Source organism: Carassius gibelio, chromosome B24 (genome assembly GCF_023724105.1).
Source record: "Carassius gibelio isolate Cgi1373 ecotype wild population from Czech Republic chromosome B24, carGib1.2-hapl.c, whole genome shotgun sequence".
Lineage (NCBI taxonomy): Eukaryota > Metazoa > Chordata > Actinopteri > Cypriniformes > Cyprinidae > Carassius > Carassius gibelio.
This window is the reverse complement of record NC_068419.1, coordinates 12,565,055-12,580,766: the sequence shown is the minus strand read 5'-3', so window position 1 is coordinate 12,580,766 and position 15,712 is coordinate 12,565,055. Positions and strand designations below refer to the sequence as shown.

Here is a 15,712-nt window from a genome sequence, read left to right as displayed (position 1 = left end):
CGCTGTCGAGCCGCTGGCCAAAGGGACGGAAGTATGGTTTTCCCCCAGTCAAGTTAATGCCGCTGGTGCTGCAGAAGATCAGGGAGGAGAGATGTGCGTTGATCCTGGTAGCACCCAAATGGCCCAACCAGCCGTGGTTCCCGGAACTGGTGAACATGTCGCGGCTTCCCCCGTGGCGGATCCCGCCGAGAAGGGACCTCTTATCCCAGGCGAGGGGCACCATATGGCACCCCAACCCAGAGCTTTGGGATCTGCATGTGTGGCAGATCAGCGTGGAGTATATCAGCGAGTGCTGCAGACAATAGCAGAGGCTAGAGCCCCTTCGACGAGGCGTTTATACACTCTGAAGTGGAAAGTATTTGCTAACTGGTGTGTTGACAAAAATGAGGACCCCAGGAGTTGCGATATCTCCATTATTCTGACCTTCCTACAGGAACGTCTGGATGCTGGCAGTACCCCATCTACAGTGAAAGTCTACGTGGCCGCTATCGCCGTTTTTCGTGACTTGCTAGACGGACATTCAGTGGGGAGGCACCCCCTGATAACGAGCTTTCTTCGGGGAGCTAGGCGGCTTAATCCACCCCGCCTTCGTCAGATGCCGGTCTGGGACCTGTCATTAGTGCTTAGTGCGCTGTCCAACCCACCTTTTGAACCAGCCGAGTTAAGCGACCTTAAAGTGCTCTCATTTAAGACGGCGCTACTGCTCGCGCTAGCTTGCGGGAAACGAGTGGGAGACTTGCATGCCCTGTCAGTGAACAGCGCGTGTATGCAGTTTGGACCGGACGATTGTATGGTCAGACTTTTACCCAAACGCAGTTATTCGCCTAAAGTGCTCTCAACGCCGTTCAGAGCTCAGATAGTTACAATTCAAGCATTTTGCCCCGAGGAGGACAGTAATTCAGTGTCTCAGAAGTGCGCTTTGTGCCCCGTGCGTGCCCTGCGTGCATATGTGAACAGAACTAGCCAGTTTCGAACTTCAGAGCAGCTTTTCGTCTGCTACGCGGGTGCCAAGAAGGGCAGCGCGCTTTCGAAGCAGAGGCTATCACACTGGATAGTGGAGGCTGTGCGACTAGCTTATGCTTCCCGGGGAACCGCCTGCCCAATCGGGGTGCACGCCCACTCCACAAGGAGTTTGGCGTCGTCATGGGGTTGGGCGAAAGGTATGTCTATTCAGGACATTTGTTTCGCAGCGGGCTGGTCGTCTCGCAACACGTTTGCGAGATTCTATAATCTGGACATTCCCTCGTTCGCATCACATGTGCTGTCAGTGCAGGAGGAGGGAGTTGAGCAGTCTTTGGACTAAGCTATGGGCACGCCCTACCTAGCGCGTGCACTAGCCGTGGTTCTTTCTACCAGGTCAGCGTCAGTTATTGTTGTAATAGCTGCGGTTGAGGTATTCATTCACTATCTAATGTGGTCCCTTTATTATGCCCGCATTATAAGCCGGCAGTGTATTCCCAAGCACCAACATATTGCTGCATTTTCCCCATATCACACCAGTGTTGCTTATCTGGGTGCACTGGATTACGATGGTGTAATAGCTGATTTGGCTCGGTTCGGATTCGGACAGTATTTCCCACACGGCGGGGGTTTTATTGTTCCCCATACGTAATGTCGAGAGACCGACTCGATAAGGGAACGTCCCCGGTTACTCACGTAACCTTAGTTCCCTGAGAGGAGGGAACGAGACATTACGTAACCTGCCGTGTGGAAAAACCTTCCAGCCTCATTACTCTCGTTCAGTGGAAGATTCTGAGGGTTTTGGCGCCCACCGTCACCTATATTGATGGCTGTCAGCCAATCAGGTGAGGGCGAGGGCGCCATTGGCTATTTGCAAGCAAAAGAGTTATTCATTCAGACTTCATAATTTCGAGGAAATGGATTTCCCCATACGTAATGTCTCGTTCCCTCCTCTCAGGGAACTAAGGTTACGTGAGTAACCGGGGACGTTATAAATGTATTGTTCATTATTAGTTTATGTTAGATGATGGATTAACTAATATTAACTAAAGGAACCTTATTGTAAAGTGTTACCCAAAGGTTTTTTATTTTATTTTATTTTTTTTGGTCATTACAATAACTCCAGTAAATATGGACATTTGGAAACTACTGCCACTGTTATAGTGCCATTATTCCCTATAGCAATTCTGTATATTAATGTCTGATTCTGTTTGTCTTTCCTCATCAGTCAAACAAGCAGGCAAAGATTTCACCTGTAACAGGTGATATGTTGGATTTGGCTCGAACCAGGGCTGGATTGTGGACCATCATGTCACAGGGACTCAGACTCCCAGAGGCCTCTGGGACTCGGCTCAAAGCATGCAAAAACATCACCATGGCGTTTTTAGGCACCAAAAAGCATTCCCTAACAATGATCGGGTTTATTTTAGTATTCATTATATGCATTTCTATATGCTCTATTTGCATGTTTTTCTTATAAAATCTCTTCTTCGAAATAAAGATCAAAAATAGAATTGATATAGAAAATCAGTTTTATTCAGTGTACTGTAACTGGAATATAGGTTAATAAAGAAATGTATTATCTTTATTGTAAATAAAGTCTGTTGTAGGTCTGTTGTTCTTCCTTTTCCAGAATTGCCTGAAACATGTAAAAAAAAAAAATTTTGTGAAGTGTATTAAAAGTATATTGTCGTTGTCATACAGAAGAGGAATAAATGGCAAGGGGAAACAAATATATAACTAAATTAACCTCTAGTTTTGCATATACAGGTAGTAAGTGAGTTTAAACATGTTTTTATTTCCCTAATATTTTGACATGCAATATGAGAAAATAACACATTTAGACTATTATGTAACACACTTAACTTCTAGTTATGAATTTAACCTTGCATTCATAAACGCTTCTTGTGCTCGGTTGGTGGAGGGACATTTCTATTTTTGAACAAAACAGAAAGTGAATGATATTTAATATTGCATAAATAAAACATCAAATATATAGCTACTGTCTGGTCGCTCGCAAGGTCCTTCGAAGCATATCCACGTTTTTAAACTTACATAAATAACAGTAATAATAATAATGTTTACTTTTACATAGAAATTATTAAACTACGAAAACGGAAAATAAACTATGAAAGACTTTTAATTTGAAGTTCTTTTACAGCGACTCCGCGGAAGTGCAGACGCCTCGCGAGACAGCGGAAGAACTACAACAAACCCCCTCCGTTTGCTCATGGAAAAAACACACAACCCTCAAGATTTCCCGGAAGCCCTTTGAGGCTCTCAAGTATTAGTATTTATTAACAGAGCGAGGAGCCACACTCGGCCTAAAGGCAGCCAGAGAAACCGAGTTGGTCGAAAAATTACACCCAAGTGTCGGTGTTTGTATTTTATCAAGGTAACGTTAAACATATAAACATATTTTGTAGCCCGTTAGCAAAGCGACTTCCTCTTGTGTCTATGAGGAGCAGATGCCACTTAAAGCGGATTATAACGCCACTTAAAACGCGTTAACAAGGTGAGCTGCTTTTCTTTTGACAAGTTATATTAGTATTAAATAACTAGAAAAAGCCCTGTGAATGTTTTTAAAGGGTTGGTGTTCCCGCGCGAAGTTTATTTATGTGTTTGTTTGTTTATATTGGTGAAGTACGTTGAGCGTGTGTTTGTTAGAGTTTGTTTTTAGTTAATATAACAGTAACGTTCACCCGACTCTGTTTGATATACAATATATTTGAAATAAAGTATGTTTCAGAAGTTTCTTGTGTGACTGTAAGGATCTGAGCTGCTTTAAACATGAGATCAGTTGACAGTTTGAGTGATTATTCACATGTGGGTTGGGTGATTATTATAATCTTGAGCAAATCTAGATCTCAAATTGACATTTTCCTTTGCAGATCTTGCCAAACTCTGTTATTGGTTCTTCTTTCAGTTTGACAGCTTGGAAGCTGATTATGGTAATTGATACCAACTAGCATGGAGCTGTACTGGTACATGTAAGTTCTGATGTGATTACAGTACCTTGTATCAGCATTGATTTTGTTTATTTTAGTTTGCATGTATTACACAACGTGATGTAATCATATCAAGCCATGCGTGTGACTTTGAGACTTTGAACTTGTTCTTTGTCTTGTTTTAGAGTCGTCATAATATTTATTATGATTAAGATCTTCTTCTACATCTGCTGGTATCGCTCAAGGCAAAGGCAGCTGGCTGCATACCTCAGCAATCCCCGAAACGCTCAGATCGTCATTGTTGGAGGACGAGCGTACCTTCACCAGGTCTGCGAGAGACAAAATGTGAGTAAACTACAAGTTCAGTCTAATCAGATGCTCTTTTCTTTTTTTCTTTTTTTTTTTCTTTCCAAGGTGTGGTCCGCTTGGCTTACATCAGCCGTTGCTGATATAATCGCTGTTTGGAAATATGACGTAGTTTAGCTTCCTGTGCAATACAGTGTGGGTCTCATGAATTCATTGTACATTTAGAAAGACAATAAAATAGACTGAAGTGTAATAGGTTCTGGTATCTTCTGTTGACTTGCATTGCATTTCACAGAAGATAGGGCAGAAAGACTGATATGAGCTGATAGACAACTTTTTTTTCTTCTCTCTCTCTGTCTCTCTCTCTCTTGATTACACACTCTAAGGGGGAAACGATGTTGTGATTAAACACAAAATGTATTTAAATCTGCTTGGTCTAAGTCCGTATAGACACCGTAAGATTACAACAAAATCAATAATAGTTTGTCTTATTCTCTCTTAAGAATCTATTCTCTCTGTCTCTTTCTCTTTTTAAGTTTTGACATTGAAACTGTTAATGTCATCAAATAAAAGTAAATGTTTGGGATGATATATCAACGATGATAAAGCCTAAAAAAAGATAATAAAAGCTTCACTTCTTTAGTTTAAACATTATGTACAGTCTATATACACTACCATTCAAAAGGGTCCGTAAATTTGTTTTATTTTTTAAATATTTTGAAATAAAAGTAAATACTTTATTCAGCAAACATTCATTAAATTGTAACGTTAAAAAGTGACTTTAAAGAAATGTATATCCATGTTACAAAACATTTCTATTTTAAATAAATGCTGTTTTTTTTTTTACTTTCTATTCCTGAAATTTTTTTCCATGGCAAATAATATTAAGAAGAATATTTCTCTAGCACCAAATTCAGCAAAACATAATGATTTCTGAAGTATCGTGTGACACTGAAAACCGTAAAAACAGCTGCTGAATATCACCGAATGGAAGTCTGCATTCGGTGGAAATTTAGCAGTTGACATTTTCAGCGCAAGTGAGCACATGCACTCATTGTGTCATTCACCTACAGGGAAAGTTTTGGTGAACTTCCACTTTTACAGTTTCACAACAGCATTTTTGACCTTGGTGCCCTGCAGTTTTTAGACTCATCGTGTAAAACGTTTCACTCTCTAAGCTCAAAGCTACAACAGGGAGCTGTTAAACCAAACCGAGGGCAGGAGTGTCAGTTCTAGGGTGCGTGTGATTCGCACAGACCACTAAAATGCATGAGCTCTTCTTTTTTAGAGAATAATTTCTCTTGTTGGTGCTCAGCCCTTGTCAAAAGTAACCGTTGCCTGTGAAAAACCCTTAAGAAGCAGACTAGATGGAAGAAGAACCGGGTCCAGAGCTGAGGGTCATGACAGGGCTGACAAAACCTTTTAGGAATGTTATTTATTTATTTTATTATTATTATTTGTGTGTGTGTGCGTGCGTGTGTGTGTGATCTGTTATTGTATTATAAATGGGATTTCTTTAAAAGAAAGTGTTTTGAAGCTGCAACACTGCTTTTCAAATTCAGAAAAAGCTCTTTGTTTCCAAAAGAAAGCGTCTTATGTTCAGAAAAGCATCTGGAAGCAATTTGTAGCACAAGTATTGAACTACATCAAGCCAAAGAGCTTTGCTATTCCAGTAGAGTTTCTATTTTAATATTTCACTGGATATTATGGATAAAAATAGACTGACAGCTGTTTGTGCTATACATTTATTAGCCCATCATCCTTTCTCAAACTAAATGTTTATAGGATATATGCTTATAAACATTTTCTAGAATATGCAGAAATTTAACTGCAGTTTCTTCAGACGATATATCACCCTATTTTTAGAAACCCTAGCTGCCTGTAGCTCCCCACACAGGAAATGTCCTCAATCTGACAACAAACAGTTCAGAAAGTGCTAAACTTTTGGCCTGTTTGCACGTTCACATGCTAGAAGTCGTTCGTATGGTAGTTTTAGAATTTGTGCTGTCAGACGATTAATCACATCAAAAACAAAGTTTTTTGATTTGTTTGCATAAATAAACAGTACACATATATTATTATAATACACACACATTTCATATATTTTTTGAGAATATTTACATGTGTGTGTATATATATATATAGTTATATTTTATATGTAAATATTTAATACATGTAACATATTTTTCTTAAATATAAATACAAACACATGCATTTATATATTTACATAATAAATATACTCAGTACACATTTATATATACATAATAAATATACACAAGTACAATTAATTGTTCAATAGCACTCTCTATAATGCATTTTACCTTATGAGGTCATTTGTAAAGGAAGTTACAGCATGCTGATTTATAACAATGGTTGTACGATAACTTGTTTAATGCTAAGAAAACTGCTTTGCTGAGCATAATCGAGAAGGGAAATACCAGTACATTAAGTTCCAACCTTAAATATGACTTTCTCTTCAAGCTAATTTTCATGGGGCTGCATATGGCCCAAAAAATAAGTGTATCATATCCTTACTGAAACTGAGATAACATTTTGTTTGCCAGCAAAACTGAGACTCCCAAGGTCTTGTAATTAATAAACAAGTATGTAGGCCTGGGCAAGTGATTGCACATTTCTACCATATAATAACAGGCATCGACCGGATCTGGTTTCACTGCCACATGTATTTAAAGTTGTCTTTAACAGAAGTTGTTGTGTGTAATGTGTTTGATTCCCGTCTGATTGTGGGTGTTTTAACTCCCACTGTTACTCTGCTCCACAGACATCAATCTGGCCTAGTTGGTATGGAGTTCAGGACGACGGCTCGGTGGGTGAACCCTCCGCCTCTCTTCCGCCATCATCCTCGCTTTCTCATCTGGACATGCCTCCTCCATATGAGGCCGTGTCTGGAGGTAAGACTGACTCACTGTACAGCTACACCCCAGTCTGTACTGGGACAGAAATGATAAAGGTCCAGCTAATGGTGTTTATGTATTTGTTTATTTTTTTGTGAATTCTTCTAAAGCCATACATGCCGTAGTTTAATGGGCTGACATTACAATTTCAAAAATGTATTTACCGTATTTTTCAGGACTATAAGTCGCACCTGAGTATAAGTCGCATCAGTCCAAACATATGTCATGATGAGGAAAAAAACATATATAAGTCGCACTGGACTATAAGTTGCATTTATTTCTAACCAAGCACCAAGAGAAAACATTACCATCTACAGCCGCGAGAGGGCGCTCTATGTTTTCAGTGAGAGACTACAGGAGCACTGAGCAGCATAGAGCGCCCTCTGGCTGCTGTAGACGGTAATGTTTTCTATTGGTTCATTTCTCTCGGTTCATGTCAGATTAATTTTGATAAATAAGTCGTACCTGACTATAAGTCGCAGGACCAGCCAAACTATGAAAAAAAAGTGTGACTTATAGTCCGGAAAATTTCAAATGAGGAACTTTATTTAGCAATTATCAGTTGGATTTTTTTTTTTTATATATATATATATATATATATATATATATATTGGATTTATTTTATTTTTTTAGCTTTTGTCCTAGGTGCAATTGCACATAGTTTTTCTGGTAGCTTTGCAGTTAGGTTTCTTGAAGCATCTTGGAGACATTGCAACAGTTCTTCTGGATTTAGTTTGTCTCAGTATTTTCTGTTTCTTCATTCATCTCAAAATCACAGAAAAACATATATTGGCCCAAATTTAATAAGAAAAATTAGACTGATTATCTCTTGGTTAACTGCTAGTTGGCCAACTAGTTCTTAAGACACAGTCTTAACATAATGGCTTTGTTTATACAACCGGCCCTAGATCTCTGTGTGGAGCACTGACTGTTGAGCACTGACTTGTGCAAACAAAAATCTCACTGGATTATTACAATTACAATTAATGACAAAAGAAATGTTTGAAAATGTAAACTTATATTTCCTACTGACATAATACTGCTAAAGATATGTGGCTTCATTTTTATTTCTTATTTTCTTGGGTGAAAATAGTAATGGCCTAAGACTTTTGCAAGGTATTTTATGTGTCTTCGATTCCTAGATGTATTTTTTGCATACCAAACAGCAGATTTTATTTGCTGGGTATGAGGATAAGACTTAATGAAACCATTGTGTCGTTAAGAATGCATTTTTATTCCTCTGTTATACAGTCATGGATTATTTTGGTCAGTGGGGTGTTGCGAAAAAGTTAACCAGAAACCAAAACACAGGAATTTGTCTGCTAATAATTTTCTAGTTGAACATGATTTATGTTTGGACGATGGATTTAGTTTTATTTTTTATCGCTCTTTGTATATGGCAAATCTTGTCGGACTTAAAATCATCACTGAAAGTGCCTTTCCAAGTGAACGCCTCAGAGTGCAGCTGGAATGTAAATGATTAAATGTTTGTAGAATTATGAGCTCTTGGACTGACGCTCTCTCATGTGTCACAGTCTTAGTTCATCCTTCCATGCAGGGCTCGAATTGACGGGGGATGCGGGGGGTGGCATCCCGCTGGTGGAAAACAAATGGCAAAAAACATTCCCCCTGTGAAACGACCATCCCCCTAACCGTCCCTTTTAGATTAATAATGTTGTGTATTGTATAAAATTTGTGCAAATTAAATGTTAAAATTCTCTACTTATGATAATTCACGAAAATAAGTAACAGCAATTTGCCAAGCAGAACTCGGTACTTAATAGCAAAGCAATATACTTTTCTGAATATCAGCACATAAATATGCTAATTATTTTATACAACATTGTAGAGCAACAGTGTTTCATTCCAGGAATGAAGCTGTTTTTTTTTTGTTTTGTTTTTTAAGTAATCATGTGAGCCATTGATTCAATGGTCCTTTCACCTGTTTCATTTCTAATTGAATGAGCCGTTTGGAACAAAACATTTGATCTGAATGATTCAATAAATACGGGTGCTTTAATTGTCATCTTTATCCATGACAGTCCTAAAGGTGCCAGTACAAAAACTTATTCAGCTAAATATTATTTAATTAGCAGTATTGACACAAATCCTCTATTTCAGACTCCAGAAGGAACAAAAAAGTTTTAGTAGGCAAATTTGTATTTTAATAAAAACCTTTTTAGACAAATTTTGTAATCATGGTGTAAATTTAGATACAGTACAATCCCCGTAGAAATACTTCACATGTCTCTTCACCCTAGAATGAGAAACAGCATCTCAGTCACATTAGATCCCTAGGTAAAGTCTTGTGCTTTCGCTCACTCTACAGCTCTGTAAATGGTTAACAGGGACAATTTTATGACAAGAGGGAACAACAGTTGGAGAGTGGGCCTGGGGACATCAGCCATTCCAAATTAGACCAATGCTTCTTAATTGGCAGGTTTCATAACTGACACGCTGAGAAGGACATTGATGTACACCAGCTGCCAGATATTGACGATAAAACACGGAGAAGGTTGAAATAAGTTTGGCAATCAAGGTTCGGTGTGTCGGGTTTACTTTAGTTCAGTTTCTGTGCTGAGACTGATTGTTCATTCAGCGGCAGAGAAGGAAATCTTCTGGTACTTGTGTGGATTGGAAGCAAACGGTAGATTCTGGCTCACCTCTCCATTCTCCTGTATCTTTCTTTTGCATTTCCCTCCTTTTCTTTTTCCATTTGTGCTCTCAACATCTCTAATAATGTCTCACGAGTTTATGAAGACCAGATTTCAGCAAGTAGATCTGTGTCTAAAAGAACCCCAAGAATCAGACACGAGGTTGAAGAAGCAACACATGCATATACTGTTTCCTTTGACCTAGAAGAGTGAAAGATAATATCTCCAGAGCAGGATGTGGTTTTTGCCGACCTTCAATGCCACATCATTCAGCATTTTCAACGTTTCATGATGTTTGAGTGAAGTGGAGGAGGAAAACCCCCATTTTCCCTAAAGTTTTACGGGTAGTTTGTAACCTGTTCCGTGGAAATGTTTGGCAACATTAGCATTTGTTTGCTGTTAAAGACCAAATAAGGCATTTGTGGTTTGCAGTGGCTTGCAGCATGAGACAGGAAATGTATTTTTTTTTTTTTTTTTTTTAAGAATAACCTTGCTAAATGTTGAGTCATTGGAAGAGTTGGTTCTGCAGATGGTAGCTAAAGGTTTGTGGCTAGCGTTATTAGTGTTATGTACACATGTACACATACTGTACATTATTGTTGCTCCTCTATGCCCTGCCTTTCTGAAACACATTGATTTTTACAAAGCTCATCGTTCTGAAAAACGAGTTGTATGCTAATTGGCCAGCTATCCAGTGTGTTGTGATAGTCTGAATACCTCAAGCATGTGACGGAAATGTTACGCCCCTTACCATACTGTCATGTCATCTCCTGGCACGACCAGACAAAACTAATAATGCATTTGTGATCGGAGAAACGACAAACAAGCATTACTCTACACTGGTAAAAACGTTTGAATCATTAGTGGTAAATTCTTTGAATATTAAAAAAAACTTACAGGCTGTGAGTCAGAAGCGCCAGGCTATCCTTGCAAAGTTGAAACTGCCCCACTTTATAGAAACAGGCTCTGTGTGTAGATGGCATTGCAGGCTACTTTACCAGGTTCAGGAAACAGTCCTCCATAAAATGTGCTGCACACATCTGAATATTTAGGTTGAACTGTTCTGGAACCGTGTTGTGAATACAATTTAACCCCTTATTTCTAGTTGTGTCCTCTTTTGGAAGGCCAAACAAAGTCGTTTAGCTTTCACAACAAAACACAGCATCACACAAGGCATGCTTGAGTGAGGAACGGCTGGCGGACCTGTGACAGCATGAATGGTGGGCTTGCGGAAACCACGTGTGATGACCCTGGGCTGGATTATGCTTTGTCCAGGGTGAAAACCGATCTGGCGATCCACAGCGCGAGGTTGATGTATTTTATTTGGAAACAATTGCCGCATTTCCACCGAAATTACCTGGAACCTTTGTACCAGGAACTTTTTCCCCCCAGACCCGTTGCTTTCTGTGTTTCCAACATGGTCTAATGTACCGGGAAGATTAGGCAAATACATAATAATAGCCACAGAAATGTACTTAGTTCAGGGAAATGTGTGTATATACATTCATTACAATGAAATGAAATAATATATAAATTTTGCCTTTTTTTCGTGTCCTTCCCCCAAAAGTTCCGGAAGTTTGAAAAGGTACTACCTCGCCAGCAGGGACTTTCTTAGGGGCAATTTTTTATTTTTTTTCCAGAACTTTTAGTTCCTAGTTCCTGGTTCCTGCGGTGGAAACACACAGAGTACCAGACCAAAGTCCCTAGTTCCTGGGTAAAGTTCCTGTGGTGGAAACGCGGCTATAGACGTACTCTATATTTCTTATCAATTTGAGCTTGATTGAGACGCAGAGAATATTAATGAAGGGGATTGCACAGAACCTGTTTGTTTATTTGATATTCAAACTATATTCATTAATACGTGAATATATTTTTTTTAAACTATATTGCCACTTTTTATGTAAAGATTAAGTTTATTGTATGTACTTTCTGCATTGTTCTCTAAGGATCTCCTCCTTTCTGCTTGTATCCCTGTTTACTTTCTGTCTATTTTTCTGTGTCCTCTCTTATTTCCCCTTCTTATTTCTCTTGCCCTCAATTCTTTCTATCTCAAAAACAAAGTATCACATTTTATGCTTATTTTCATGATATTTTAAAACCGTACGTTTTCTGTAAAAACATTAGAAAATAGTTTAATGGAATTATTCAATTTAAGAACACTGAAAATTATCAAAAAAATAATAAATAATCTTATCAAATTATTTAAAATGCTTCTTAAAGAGACCTTGTCCTGTGGTGTGACAGTACAGGCATCACATTCTGCTGTCACACCGAAGGATGTTTCAGCCTTTTCAGACCTTGCTATTCTGAGCTAACCTGTCATTAGCGGTTTGCAAGACATATTTGCATAATTTTACATGAATATCTAGTTTAACATGCAGTTTTTAATAAAAAATATATATATAATTTAGGGGTGTCACAACAAAGGGCAACAAAATGTAACACTTCTGTTGTGGTTCCAAAAAAGTTCAATGTTTAATCAATTCTGAGAGAAAATTTGACCATGATCACATGTCATGGGCTTCAGTAACATGATCATGAATGGGGTCCTTCAGCTAATTAAAGTTTTCTCTGGAATTGGTAGACGTTAAATCAGGATATCACACAAGAGGACATGGTTTTCAGACACAAAATATATGGATAAAAAATAAAGATTGGCATTTACTAAAATAGACACTTGTGCAATTATACCGGAGATATTTATAAAAAATAAAAAAAATGATGCTTTTCTTTTTCATTTATAAAAGTTGTAATTTATTGAACCATGGTGGAGACAGTCACACCATTTTCACACAAATTTAGCTCAAAATATTATAATAATAATTGAATACCACTGCAGCTTTTATAACAACAGGTCCATGTAAATTACAAAGAAATTTTTAACCATTTACTGCATTTTAAATAATGACTATATTCATCGTATTCATTTTTTATTTTGTGGGACAGTGAAAATACCATGTCACGTCAACAACCCAGATATACTATAGATAGATAGTAACTACATTACTTAATGAAATAAACTGTTATAAGTCCTGAAATCTTAGGGTATCTGTTTCAAACCTTTTGCTTGACCTTTGCACTCTCCTCTTTGTTTTATGCAGCAAATGACCTGAAGCCTCCACCGTACAGTGAGTACGCTCAAAACGACGATACCGACGCATCCCTGAGCATCACCATCCCAGACGGCAACGATTCCTGTGGATTCAGTGATGCCCCGCCCCCTTACACGGCCAGCATCACCTCTCCAGCCAATCAGCAAGTAGATAGCCTCAGTCAATCACAGCCAGAGGGAAGCTCAAGTTAGACTTCTCATTATAGAAACACAACAAGGGCTGAGCAACAGCTTAAGCCCCTCTAGGTCTTGTTTTTCCATCTGGACTTATTTTCTTCTTAAGTAAATTACACAAAGAAAAAAGATTTCACATTGGAGGTGGATCTTGCTCATTCTTTTGACGTGAGAGAATTTGGATAGTGCACAATGTGCAGTATAAAGAATGAGTCTGGCCTGATGCCATCTCCTGGCAGAGTCGAGCACTGCTCTGCCCACGCTGCTGTACCGGTGCTTTCAGTTCACCCATGCCTTATGCTCACTTCCTCCAGCAACACCACAGCCATGCATAGCCATGCAGCAGACGCAGCCATTGAATATTTTAAATAGTCACTTTCACCATCATTTCTTTGCAGTAGTGTTGAAGACTAATGCCATGAACACGTGTTGCTGCTTGAGGAACTGTAAATAGGCTAGTGGGTTGATTGGTGCCAAGCGGAAAGCACGTTTCTCTTAGACAATGTTGTCCACACATTTCTTGCTTTTTTAGTTTTCTGTATCAGTTAAAAGGATAGTTCATATAAAAATGAAAGAAAATGTTCAGCCAAAAATCGAAAACTTACTAAAAATGTACTCACCCTCAGGCCATCCGAGATGTAGATGAGTTTGTTTCTTCATCAGAACAGATTTGGAGGAATTTAGCATTACATTACTTGCTCACCAATGGATCCTCTGTAGTGAATGGGTGCCGTCAGAATGAGTGCAAACAGCTGATAAAAACACCATTTTTCAACTCCAGTCAATCAATGTCTTGTAAATTGAAGAGCTGCATGAAGTTGAAAATCCATCAAGAAGTTTTTAACCTCAAACCATTGCGCCCAACGGAAATACAAGTCCTCTGTCCATAATATTGTTTTCTCTGGTGAAAAGTGAATCAGGAGAGAAATATGCACAGATCAAGCGGCATTTACATGCAAAAGCAGTTCTAAATAAATACTGTGTTTTTATCAGCTGTTCAGACTTTAATTCTGACGGCACCCATTCACTGCAGAGGATCCATTGGTGGGCAGGTGATATAATGCTACATTTCTCTAAATCTGTTCTGATGGAGAAACAAACTGCACATCTTGGATGTCCTGAGGGTTAATAAATATTCCGAAAATGTTTGTTTTTGTAATGTAATGTTCTGTCATCATTTACTCAACCTCATGTCATTTTCTTCCACGGAAGCGGTAATGTTTGTTAACCAATATTCTTCAAAATATAATATATTTTTTATGTTACAGAGCAGGATTGACACGAGGGTGTGTAAATGACAGAATTTGGATTCTTGGCTGAAGTGTCTCTTTAAAGTATAGAGGTCTAGCCTCAGGTGTATTTATAAACTCAGTTTATATGTGATGACAATTAAAAAAAGAAAAACATTTGCCCTGAAGCACTTTTAATGTGTTGTAATTGCCTTAATTCCGTCTGTTGGCAAGTGTCCAATATTCCCGAATCAGCCAGAGCCTGTGTGGATCGTGTAGCTAATGGTTAAGACTCGTGTAAATGTGTGCAGTCCTACTCTGTGTTGTATCGCTTATCAGGTTAACTGTAATACACTGATGCATTTGAGATCACGATGACCTTATTAACAACTTCTGCTAACCGAAATGGACCTTTTCATGTATGTGTGTAAGGCATATGTTAAGTGTATGATGGATTCAAACCCGTGAAAAAGCACATAAAGTCATCTCTGTGCAACTGTCGATATATCAGGTTCACATAACGGGATCACTTTTTTGTATAAAAAAAAAAAAAAAAAAAAGTCCTCATGAAAGGATGTGATCCAGTGTGCTTTTAGAATGTGTGTGCGTGTGTGTAGTTCTGTTCCCTCCCCCCGACCGCCCCGGTCCTTCACTATATCATTTCATTTAATCATGCAACATGTATTCTCATTTAAACTTAGTACTGTATATGCTATTTTTGTATTTATGGAAAAACCCTTTGAATCTCTTTCAAAAATAAAGATCGGTGAAATGTGTCTTGTTTGAAAACACCATTTTTCTCCAACAGACTCTTTGACAAGCGGCATACTCCGCATTGATATGCAAAAGTGATCTCAAAAAGTAAATTGAAGATACGTTTGGTCATTGCACCTGTTATTTCATCATAAGCAACTAAAGTAAATGTTAAGAAAATATTATATTTGTACATTGTACAAAAATTGAATATAAGTGTACAAAGGTTTAGAGTCAGTAAGATTATTTTTATGTTAAATGTTAAAAAAAATATCTTCTGCTCACCAAAGATAAAAAAAACTGTGATATTTTGGAATTTTATAACAATACAATAGAACTGTTTTCTATTTGAATATATTTTTAAATGTAATTCATTCCTGTGGTTTTCAACAACCATAACTCCAGTATTCAGTGTGACATGATCCTTTAGAAATTATGATATGTTGATTTGCTGCCCGAGAAACATGTCTTAAAAGTTTGTTTAATATTTTTGTGAAAGATTTATATATATATATATATATATATATATATATATATATATATATAGAACCTTCAGAAGACTGTATATCAGAATAAAAAATGGCTTTATTGCCAAGTATGCTTGCGCATACAAGGAATTTGTTTTAGTGACATAAACTTCCAGTACACAGAGACAACAGCA

The 15,712-nt window shown here is 38.0% G+C and overlaps 1 protein-coding gene across 2 annotated transcripts; it reads left to right on the top strand.

The window, feature by feature from the left end:
* The first annotated feature begins 3,182 nt into the window (after positions 1 to 3,182).
* si:dkey-118j18.2 (uncharacterized) lies at positions 3,183 to 15,074 on the top strand. Of its 2 annotated transcripts, none has more exons than XM_052595676.1 (5): positions 3,183 to 3,475; positions 3,887 to 3,950; positions 4,094 to 4,253; positions 6,997 to 7,126; positions 12,885 to 15,074. In XM_052595676.1, exons 2-5 carry the CDS (start codon positions 3,931 to 3,933, stop codon positions 13,085 to 13,087), a joined length of 513 nt encoding a protein of 170 aa, XP_052451636.1. In that variant the 5' UTR covers positions 3,183 to 3,475; positions 3,887 to 3,930; the 3' UTR covers positions 13,088 to 15,074. The 2 variants fall into 2 exon arrangements, with proteins under 2 accessions (XP_052451636.1, XP_052451635.1); XM_052595675.1 differs by having other exon boundaries at positions 3,852 to 3,950.
* The last annotated feature ends 638 nt before the right edge of the window (positions 15,075 to 15,712 follow it).